The sequence below is a fragment of the Schistocerca serialis genome, chromosome 10, assembly GCF_023864345.2.
Source record: "Schistocerca serialis cubense isolate TAMUIC-IGC-003099 chromosome 10, iqSchSeri2.2, whole genome shotgun sequence".
Classification (NCBI taxonomy): domain Eukaryota; kingdom Metazoa; phylum Arthropoda; class Insecta; order Orthoptera; family Acrididae; genus Schistocerca; species Schistocerca serialis.
In genome coordinates, this window is record NC_064647.1 from 69836759 (window position 1) to 69848897 (window position 12139).

The 12139-nt window shown below is 45.5% G+C and overlaps 1 protein-coding gene across 1 annotated transcript in view; it reads right to left on the reverse strand.

Annotated features, from left to right (window-relative positions):
* Nucleotides 1-12139, reverse strand: part of LOC126424840 (uncharacterized) — a 102944-nt gene that overhangs the window by 52951 nt on the left and 37854 nt on the right. The window contains exon 3 of the mRNA XM_050087646.1: nt 9082-10075. Coding sequence (XP_049943603.1) covers nt 9082-10075 — 994 coding nt within the window. The remainder of the gene's footprint in view (nt 1-9081; nt 10076-12139) is intronic.

Below are 12139 nucleotides of genomic sequence, written 5' to 3' on the forward strand. Positions count from 1 at the left end.
ATTCCATTCAACATCTATTTTAGTAATACTGTACAGAGATTTTATATGTTTCTAACACTAGTGCTGTTATAACACTCCATAAAATAAGTATCTTGTAAAAGTGATTTAAATGTTCAAGGAAGTCATATTTTGTGACTCAATAAACGACACAAAAATATCTTACAATGTTTCAGTGCTAACTACAATGATCGCTTCACTGTATAGTATTTAATAATAGTAAACTAGAAAACAGCTCTGCTTAGTGGGCCATAGACAACAGTAATGGTAAAATAATTTCGGTAAATATGAAGCAGTTGGAGGTCAAAGGCATACTCGCCAGAATATGATCATTTTGAATCTATTACTCAGAAATAAAAAATGTATGCTAGGGGATAAGTTTTCACCTTCGTAGACTTTAAATAAGCTTATGACTCAGTGGACCGTAACAGCCGCTTCAAAAATCTAAAGGAGTTAGGCCTAGACCTCAAAGTCAGTGCACTTATTAGACAAACACTAGATTGTGCAAAATCTAACGTAAGGTTCAGGGAAAATTTTCAGCATACACGCATGTGACAAGATGGTGGAGTGTCTCCATTAATTTCCGTCTGTCCCTCTCAAAACTTTTCGAAAACTTGAACAAATCAAAGGTTAAAATGGAACAAAGACTCAAGTTAAGAAGAGCCATTACCATGGTAGTCAGATTAGCTCTTGCATAATAACCTATTATTCTGATTTGGAACATTCCAACAGATCACAGCGAGTATATATTCTTAAAGAAACAAAAGAAAGGGAAAGAATCCGTACCTCGTCATAAAAGGAAACGTAAGTGTTTGGCATCCAAAAAAAAGAGAGAGCTTCCCTATTTTTTGGCGAAATCATTTAAGACACTAGCATATAAAATATTGTTTATGAAATTCAGTACCACAAAAACTTAAACAGCAAGATATTTACGATAAAAGATGCATCAGAAAATGGACAAAGCTAAGAGGCTGTAATATGATAATCAAATACTAGTGGTTTATGGAGCTGAAACGTTCATTTTAAACAGATGCACTGAATAAATCCAAAAATATCTGGGGAAGCTGTGGAGTTCTGCAAAACTCGCAACAAAGCTAAAACTGGAACAATGTAATTGATCACTGCAGTAAAAGAGGCCTGTAAGAAGAAGAGGTAACAAACACAACGGGAAAGAAAATTTTGTAGCAGAAAATTCATGGTCACGTAGTCAGCTAGTCGTTAGGTGTTTATTGCCTAATTTTCAGCTTTCCCGTGTTTATTTCCAGATGAGCTGGCCTTTGGAGACCTTCAGTAATTTAAGACTGTAGTAATTTTCATTAAGGAATTCAGTGCTACAGATGGAGAGTTTGCTTAAGGAGCTGTAATGTGACAACATTATGAGGACCGATGAATTACAGACTATACAAGATGGTCAGAAAGAATCTGAGAAACTTTTCAGGGTGTCGCATGGTAAGGTGTGCTGAAAAATTATTGTTAAGAAAAAAATTCGATACATTGCGACGTTTCAGAATTAATTAGCATTTAAGTTAGCAACCCGTTGCTTGTGCAAAGCCAAACGACCCGCCATAGACGGTGTTGCCAAATGTGTTCTTCGTTTCGTTTCCTAAAACCAAACAAGAGAGCGATACAAAATTTGGACATGACGATATTAAGGGCCGAACCAGAGCCAAATGCTGAGCTATCGCGTGCGCTATCACCAACAATATGAGAATAACTGACACTAAGCGTATCTGACGGGGTGCCTGAACTTCCGCTCAGCGTTCTGGTTGGCTAACTTCAATGCTAATTGACTCGGATACGAGGCGACGTATCCAAGTTTTTTCTTGGCAGTTATTTCGGATCGCACCTACCCTGCAGAACCCTTACAAGCTTTACAGACTTTTCCTGACCGCCCTCCGTATGAGTCAAAACATTATGACCATTGTCCACAGCGAGACTGAACGCCGAATGGTCACGCTGCAGTCATATGACAGGGTGAGCAAAGTATACTGGTGCAACAGAGACTAATGGGGAACTGTAATATCGACGATACAAACAGCAGTTGAGGTAATCCACCGATCTAAGCGACTCTGACAAATAGCATGTTACTATGGCCCAGCATCTGGGAACGCGTATCTCGGAAATAGCGAAACTTGGTAGGCTGTTCGTAACTACATCTATGGAAAATGGTTAAACCATTGTGGAACCACAAGCAGGCGCCAAGCTGACTGACCTCCACGCCTCGTCACAGAACGTAGAGGGCAAAGGCTTGACCACCCAGGACAGAAATGATGACAGAGTACTAGGCTGGTGCAGGCACAAGTGTTTCGAAGCTCACCATTCAGCCACGTTTTTGCACACGGAGCTTCGCAGCACAGGACCCCTATGTGTTATCTGCATCTACACTACTGGCAATTAAAATTGCTACACCAAGAAGAAATGCAGACGATAAACGGTTATTCATTGGACAAATACATTACACTAGAGCTGGCATGTGACTACATTTTCACGCAATTTGGGTGCATAGGCCTTGAGAAATCAGCACCCAGAACAACTACCTCTGGCCGTAATAACGGCCTTGATACGCATAAGCATTGAGTCAAACAGAGCTTGGATGGCGTGTACAGGTACAGATGCCCATGCAGCGTCAACACGATACCACAGTTCATCGAGAGTAGTGACTGGCTTATTGTGACGAGCCAGTTGCTCGCCCACCATTAACCAGACGTTTTCAACTGATGAGAGATGTGGAGAATGTGCTGGCCAGGGCAGCAGTCGAACATTTTCTGTATCCAGAAAGGTCCGTATAGGATCTGCAGCATGCAGTCGTGCGTTATCCTGCTGAAATGTGGGGTTTCGAAGGGATCGAATGAAGAGTAGAGCCACGGGTAGTAACACATCTTAAATGTAGCGTCCAGTGTTCAAAGTGCCGTCAATACGAACAAGAGGTGACCGACACGTGTAACCCATGGCACCCCATACCCTCACGCCGGGTGATACGCCAGTATGGCGATGACGAATACACGCTTCCAATGTGCGTTCACCGCGATGTCACCAAACACGGATGCGACCATCATGATGCTGTAAACAGAACCTGGATTCATCCGAAAAAATGGCGTTTTGCCATTCGTGCACCTAGGTTCGTCGTTCAGTACACTATCTCAGGCGCTCCTGTCTGTTATGCAGCGTCAAGGGTAACTGCAGCCTTGGTCTCCGACCTGATAGTCCATGAAGCTGCAAACGTCGTCAAACTGTTCGTGTAGATGGTTGTTGTCTTGACTCAGGGATCGAGACGTGGCTGCACGATCCGTTACAACCATGCGGATAAGATTCCTGTCACATCGACTGCTAGTGATAGGAGGTCGTTGGGATCCAGCACGGCGTTCCGTATTGCCCTCCTGAAACCACCGATTCCATATTCTGCTAACAGTCATTGGATCTCGACCAACGCGAGCAGCAATGTCGCGATACGATAAACCGCAATCGAGATCCGCTACAATCCGACCTTTATCGGAAACGTGACGGTACGCATTTCTCCTCCGTACACGAGGCATCACAACATCGTTTCACCAGGCAACGCCGGTCAACAGCTGTTTGTGTAAGAGAAATCGGTTGGAAACTTTCCTCATGTTAGCACGTTATAGGTGTCGCCACCGGCGCCAATCTTTTGTGAATGCTCTGAAAAGCTAATCATTTGCATATCACAGCATCTTTTTCCTGTCGGTTAAATTTCGCTTCTGTGGTGTAGCAATTTTAATGGCCAGTAGTGTATATCTACATGATACTCCACAATCCGCCATAATGCGTGGCAGAGGGTACCCCATACCACTACTAGTCACTTTCCTTCCTGCTTCACTCGCAAACAAAGGGAGGGAAAAACGACTGTATATGTTTCCGTATTAGCTCTAATTACTCGCATCTCATCTTCGTGGTTCTTACACGCAACGTGTGCTGGAGGTGGGAGAATCGTTCTCCAGTTAGCTTCAAATGCCGGTTCTCTGTTCTCAGTAGTGTTCCTCATAAAGAATGTCCTTCCTTCCAGAGATTCCCATTGGAGTTCCCGAAGAACCTCCGTACATTTGCATGTTGTTCGAATCTATCAGTCACAAATCTAGCAACTTACCTCTGAAAATATCTGATGTCTTCCTTTAGTCCGACCTGGTGCAGATGCCGAACGCTCGAGGTCATCATGATGATTCAACGACATCATCAGTTATGATTCAGTGGTCACAGGATCATTGAGACTTGACCGTGGATCAGTCGAAACGTATCTCCTGGTCAAATGAATCTCGTTCCTCACTACACACAATCGGTGGTCATGTCCAGAGTTGCCGTCATTCGAGCGAATGCCTGTGCGAAACATTCGCTGTGTCATGCTAGGACTCTGGTAGTGGCAGTATTGTGCTATGATGGAGGTTCCTCTGGACTTCCAGGGGACCTCTGGTGGTAATCCAAACCACTATGAGACCTGTGGACTAGTTACTATTGTGGACCACCTGGATTCCTTCGTGCTACATGTCCTCCCGAGGGCTGTGACATCTCCAGCAGAATATCAGTTCCTGTCACAAGGACAGAATTGTGCTGCAGTGGTATTAGGAGCGTGTTAGTTAACTCATGTAGATGTTTTGGCCACAAAATGCACCTGTTCTGAAGTAAATCGATGGGACACATACGGGACGCTATGGGGTGCCAATGTATATACATCAAAAAAGTTTTGCAACTCCTCGGTTCCGAGAGTTCCGGAACCTATATAGAAAATTGGAATAGAGATCAACATAAACATCATTGCCGCGCTTTTTATTGTTCATGAAAACCACACACTGAATGTTGTACCACGATACAGCGATACCTTCGGAGGTGGTGGTCCAGATTGCTGTACACACCGGTACCTCTAATACCCAATAGCACGCCCTCTTGCATTGATGCACGCCTGTATTCGCTGTGGCGTACTATCCACAAGTTCATCAAAGCACTTTTGGTCCAGATTGTCCCACTCCTCATCGGCGATTCGGTGTAGATCCCTCAGAGTAGTTGGTGGGTCACGTCATCCATAAACAGCCCTTTTCAATCTTTCCCAGGCATGTTCGATAGGGTTCATGTCTGGAGAACATGCTGGCCACTCTAGTTAAGCTATGTCGCTATCCGGAAGGAAGTCATTCACAAGATGTGCACGATGGGGGCGCGAATTGTTGCCCATGAAGACGAGTGCCTCACCAATATGCTGCCGATATGGTTGCAATATCGGTCAGAGGATGTCATTCACGTATCGTACAGCCGATATGGCACCTTCCATGACCACCAGCGGCGTACGTCGGCACCACATAATGCGACCCCAAAACAGCAGGGAACGCCCACCTTGCTGCACTCGCTGGGCAGTGTGTCTAAGGCGTTCAGCCTGACCGTGTTGCCTCCAAACACGTCTCCAACGATTGTCTGGTTGAAGGCATATGCGACACTCATCAGTAAAGAGAACTTGATGCCAATACTGAGCGGTCCATTCGGCATGTTGTTGGGCCCATCTGTACCGCAAACAAGGACCACGCCATGGACATCGAGAGTGAAGTTGCGCATCATGCAGCGTATTGCGCACAGTTTAAGTCGTAACACGGCGTCCTGTTGCTGCACGACAAGCATTATTCAACATGATGGCGTTGCTGTCAGGGTTCCTCCGAGCCATAAGCAGCAAGTAGCGGTCATCCACTGCAGTAGTAGCCCTTGCGCGGCTTGAACTACGCATGTAATCAACAGTTCCTGTCTCTCTGTATCTACTCCATGTCCGAGCAAAATCGCTTTGGTGCACTGCGAGATGCATGGACACTTCCCTTGTTGAGAGCCCTTCCTGGCACAAAGTAACAATACGGACACGATCGAATCGCGGTAACGACCGTCTAGGCATGGTTGAACTACAGTCAACACGAGCCATGTACCTCCTTCCTGGTGGAATGGTTGGAACTGATCGGCTGTCGGACCCCCTCCATCTAATAGGTGCTGCTGATGCATGGTTGTTTACATCTTTGGGCCGGTTTAGTGATATCTCTGAACAGTCATAGGAACTGTGTCTGTGATATAATATCCACAGTCAACGTCTATCTTCTGGAGTTCTGGGAACTTGGGTGATGCAAAACGTTTTTTGGTGTATAGAGGGAGAGAGACACACATACACACTCATAAGTCATGCTCAGCCTACAGGCGTCACTGGATGCGGATATGGAGGGGCTTGTGGTCAAAGCAACTTATCTTAATGGATTTCTCCATTTACAGCCCGTATCTTTGCTAGGATGATCGCCTGTTACCAAGTCACGCGCTCGCAACACCACTAGGTGGCATCCTATGTCATGTGGTCAGCACACCGCTCTCCTGGCTGTATGTCAGTTTCCAAGACTGAAGCCACTACTTTTCTATCAAGTAGCACCTCAGTTTGCCTTACCAGGGCTGAGTGCACCCCGTTTGCCAACAGTGCATGGCAAACCGGATGGTCAGCCATCTAAGCTTCTTCCAAACTGTTGGATTGGATGCAGAGGACCTGTACCTTGGCTGGCCCATTCCCTGGATTTGACGCCTGTAGACTTTATTCTGTGGGGAAAGCTGAAAGATGTAGTCTACAAGGACATAGCAACTACACCCGATGATATGCAATGATGTATTACTGTAAGTCTGCTGAAATGCTAGCATGTGAGCAGACGTTTTTTCATACCAGACTGGAAGCAGTATTGCCACTGATATTGTGGTTTTGAACACAACCTTTGATGGTCAATTGTCTCAATACTGGTCACAATCCACATAACTAGTGTACACACTTGTGTCGTTTATTGTGTGCTACCATAGGTATCGTACAACTGTTGGTATAGGGACTTCGCAAAATACGATATCTCATAAAAGATTCTGCCGGCCGAAGTGGCCGTGCGGTTAAAGGCGCTGCAGTCTGGAACCGCAAGACCGCTACGGTCGCAGGTTCGAATCCTGCCTCGGGCATGGATGTTTGTGATGTCCTTAGGTTAGTTAGGTTTAACTAGTTCTAAGTTCTAGGGGACTAATGACCTCAGAAGTTGAGTCCCATAGTGCTCAGAGCCATTTGAACCATAAAAGATTCTCACTAAAATCCTGCAACAAACACCACTGACATTCTGATTTAGACTACTTTTAGTTTGTTAATGTCAATAGGCACTGTTCCATTCAGAACGTATACGTTCGCACAAAAAATGTACTTTCTAAGTAACATTAAAACAGGTTTACTGGCTAACAATACAAGCCCCTGACTAGCAACACATTCTGTGAAAGCCACACATCAATAGCACTTTCCAGTTCCGCAATATTTGTGGTGCAAATTTTAGGTGATACATCCTGTATACAGGGTGTTACAAAAAGGTACGGCCAAACTTTCAGGAAATATTCCACACACACAAAGAAAGAAAATATGCTATGTGGACATGTGTCCGGAAACGATTACTTTCCAGTTAGAGCTCATTTTATTACTTCTCTTCAAATCACATTAATCATGGAATAGAAACACACAGCAACAGAACGTACCAGCGTGACTTCAAACACTTTGTTACAGGAAATGTTCAAAATGTCCTCCGTTAACGAGGATACATGCATCCACCCTCCGTCGCATGGAATCCCTGATGCGCTGATGCAGCCCTGGAGAATGGCGCATTGTATCACAGCCGTCCACAATACGAGCACGAAGAGTCTCTACATTTGGTACCGGGGTTGCGTAGACAAGAGCTTTCAAATGCCCCCATAAATGAAAGTCACGAGGGTTGAGGTCAGGAGAGCGTGGAGGCCATGGAATTGGTACGCCTCTACCTATCCATCGGTCACCGAATCTGTTGTTGAGAAGCGTACAAACACTTCGACTGAAACATGCAGGAGTTCCATCGTGCATGAACCACATGTTGTGTCGTACTTGTAAAGGCACATGTTCTAGCAGCACAGGTAGAGTATCCCGTATGAAATCATGATAACGTGCTCCATTGAGCGTAGGTGGAAGAACACGGGGCCCAATCAAGACATCACCAACAATGCCTGCCCAAACTTTCACAGAAAATCTGTGTTGATGACGTGATTGCACATTTGAGTGCGGATTCTCGTCAGCCCACACATGTTGAGTGTGAAAATTTACAATTTGATCACGTTGGAATGAAGCCTCATCCGTAAAGAGAACATTTGCACTGAAATGAGGAATGACACAATGTTGGATGAAACATTGACAGAAGTGTACCCGTGGAGGCCAATCAGCTGCTGATAGTGCCTGCACACGCTGTACATGGTACGGAAACAACTGGTTCTCCCGTAGCACTCTCCATACAGTGACGTGGTCAACGTTACCTTGTACAGCAGCAACTTCTCTGACGCTGACATTAGGGTTATCGTCAACTGCACGAAGAATTGCCTCGTCCATTGCAGGTGTCCTCGTCGTTCTAGGTCTTCCCCAATCGCAAGTCATAGGCTGAAATGTTCCGTGCTCCCTAAGACGCCGATCAATTGCTTCGAACGTCTTCCTGTCGGGATACCTTCGTTCTGGAAATCCGTCTCGATACAAACGTACCGCGCCACGGCTATTGCCCCGTGCTAATCCATATATCAAATGGGCATCTGCCAACTCCGCATTTGTAAACATTGCACTGACTGCAAAACCACGTTCTTGATGCACACTAACCTGTTGATGCTACGTACTGATGTGCTTGATGCTAGTACTGTAGAGCAATGAGTCGTATGTCAACACAAGCACCGAAGTCGACATTACCTTCCTTCAATTGGGCCAACTGGCGGTGAATCGAGGAAGTACAGTACATACTGACGAAACTAAAATGAGCTCTAACATGGAAATTAAGCGGTTCCGGACACATGTCCACATAACATCTTTCCTTTATTTGTGTGTGAGGACTGTTTCCTGAAAGTTTGGCCGTACCTTTTTGTAACACCCTGTATATGTATTTCATCTGATAAAGTATTCGTTGATTACCACCTCACACTATTTTCAATCTTTTTGATGATGACCAATAGTGGCTGACTGGTTAGCAAAATAAAATATTTTCTTTGACTGCCTCAAATCTCAAGTTAAAATAACAATTTCTTACTAGCTTCCATCACTCTGAAACTTACCAGCCATCGGCAGTACGGTCCCCAACAGCGGAGAATCCGGTGTCGCAGCACTCTGAATCGGTCCACAGCCACCATGATGTGCGTTTCATTAGCCAGTGCCTGGTGAATCTTCGTAGCAGAGAGAGCCGCCATTTGCCTTTCTGGAGGCCTCAACCACGCTGGGTTACACGACTCCACGTAGCTCCGTACGTTTTCCACATTGCAGTACTCGAGTCTGGCGGTCAGTGCTCTGCACTCGGTCACCTCCTTCCTGACGTATTCGTCCACGAGTGCCTGCCATGTGCTCCAAGCACTCGTCAAACACGCACTTTGGTTGTTCATCCAGTCCCTGATGCTCTTGCACAAGCTGTCACACAAGGTTTCACATAGGTCACCGGCGCCCAGCAATTCTTCCAGCTCCTTGCAAATGTCGCCTACAATGTTATTAGAACTGCTCTGCTGGCACAGCAGGTAAAAATTCTCCACAAAGCTGATGTCCTCATGGACTGCCTTCCAAACCTGTTCGTTGTTCGGTTTGAGGTTGTACAGGTGGCCACCAGCCTCTAGCAGCTCCAGACCTGGGAAGGTGCCCACATACTGGCGCTCAAGTATGTCGAGGCTACTGTCGCCCAGACAGGCGTTCGTCAACAGGGCGAATGTGGCTCTGTTCGTATCCAGTGTCTCGCTAATTTCTCTGTAGGAGGTGCAGTACATGCTGAGCCCGAAGTCGCATTTCGTGGCCTCTGACAGCCACGCGCCACTGTGTACGGTCATGGCCGTCGGGGAGGTCTTGTGCTTGAGCTGGACGAGCAGGGTGTTCACCTCATTTTGTCCCTCCGGTCGCCATACCAACACCACGTCATCGAACTTCCCAGCATCGCTATTGTTGGCAGACAACTGGAAGTGCAGCCCATACCGCACGCAGCGGAGGAAGACCAGGGCCAGCATGCGCTCCTCGTACCGGTCCCCCTCTCCTGTAGAGTGTGATCCTTTATTGTATTCCAGAGCAGCAGACCTACAACAAGCAAGGTCATAACGATGATGATGATGATAGTGATTATGACGATGGTTTTCGTGTGCTCAAGGGCGAGGGTAAAACACCCTTGCTGTATATGAATGTATGCATACACGAGGGTAATCCCAAAAGTAAGGCCTCCTATTTTTTCATAAGTACATAGACCTGTTTATTTCTACAATGGTTTACGTCAGTTTACAGCTTGGACATTTAGCTATTTTTCGACCTAATCAGCATTTCTGTCAATGCATTTTTGTAGACATTGTAACTAACCTGTTTCTACGGGTTATTACATTGTTATTGGGAATGTAAATACTTATTGCTTGTGAAGTTAACGTGAGAAGATTAGGGTCGCCACCGACTCTAACCATACAACTAATCGAAGGTTTGGTTGAGTCGGAAAATAAATTAATTTGATCACAGACCAAAAACTCACAAAAATGCATACGTTGTGATGTCGCTCATGGGGGATACGATGTAGTTAATAGTATTGCCCATGCACTGTTCACGACAATCAGACATTTAAAATAAAATAGTACATGAATGAACACTGTGCAGAAGATCAGCTCGCAGCAACACACCTGAAAATAAGACTTAATCTAAAGCATTTGTTAAAAAATACAAGGGGAGACTAATCACTGGACCTGTGCGTAAGGAAACGCGTTGGATGTGCTAACGGGAAAGCTACGAGGTGAGTGGCTTACGTGCAAAAAAGTAATCTCGGAACACAAGAGAAAATTGTAGATAAAATCATTTATTCCAAAGATAAGGATGTGAGGCATGTACACAATTCCTGATAACATTAATTCCTAAAACATTAAAGAAAACCGTCGATACGTTCACCGCTATAATCTACAACTACAATCTTTGGTGTGAATCATTCATACAACTGCTGTTGTCTGATAACTGATCGCAATAACTCGTGAAACGGTACACGTTTCGCAGTACACCCGCGTGCCCACGTGGTATGTGGTGACGCAATTTCTAGGTATCGTGGCCAAGTTGCAACAATATCACATCATACAGTCATGAACAGTTAACGTTCTTTAAAACAAACATGACACCGGACAGTTAGTGACGACGGTAGCCCAACAAAACTTTAATGTTGAACCACGTGGTCGGCTCCCCACGGACGAAAGATACATAAAGCAAGGAAAATTGACGATAAAGCAAAGCTTATAATATTTAGAAAAATGAAAGCTTTTACAGGCACAGCTGAAGGCAAACAGACATTCATACAGAAGCGAGTACTCACTTCTTCTCGACACCTTTGTGTGGCGCTCTTCCGGTGGATCCAAGTCTGCTATAGAAATTTACTAAAAGAAAAATCTGCCAAAGTTTTACATTCCTTGCTGCGACAAGGCAAAGCAATCTTTCAGAGTTGAAAAGTGGGACCAAAAGCTAACATCTCTCCTCTCTCCAAGTAACAGCGCGCCACGCGGTCAGTCTAACTCACACTCCTTCGACTGGAACACAGCTGTGGACGCTTCCCGTACCGGCGGCAGACTGCCTCCCGCTTCTTCTCCAGCCTCTTCCACGCTTCGCGTGGCCCGGAAAACCCAAAGATGCCACTTCTGCCACCAACCTAACCCATGTGGATTTCTCACAAGTAGCGAAAACCTCTTTGCCTACTTGACCACTACGAAAGTTGGCTATTCTGTACAACTGCTGCTGAATCTGTACGACTATCGCAGACTTTCTGCAGCAGACTACGGCACCGTCTAGCAACGTGACACACAACCACATTCATTCTATAACACCACTATGATAATTATGAGAAAAGAGAAATACCAGTGAAAATGGGCTACCGGACTAACGAAAGGTGGCTACAGGACCCTTTCAACACTGTAGCAGTTTTTGTTTGCCCATGTCATACCTGCTCGCCGCCGTGCTGTTCAGAAAGTTATGAACCTTTTCTTTCACCTTGTCGTCGGAGCTGAAGAGGAATGTTGAGCAAGGGCGTACACATTCTCCATGACAACACTCGCCCACACATCGCTCGCCAAACCGTTGCTCTCCTGCAACAGTTTCAGTGGAACATAATCACCCACCCTGTAGTCCTGA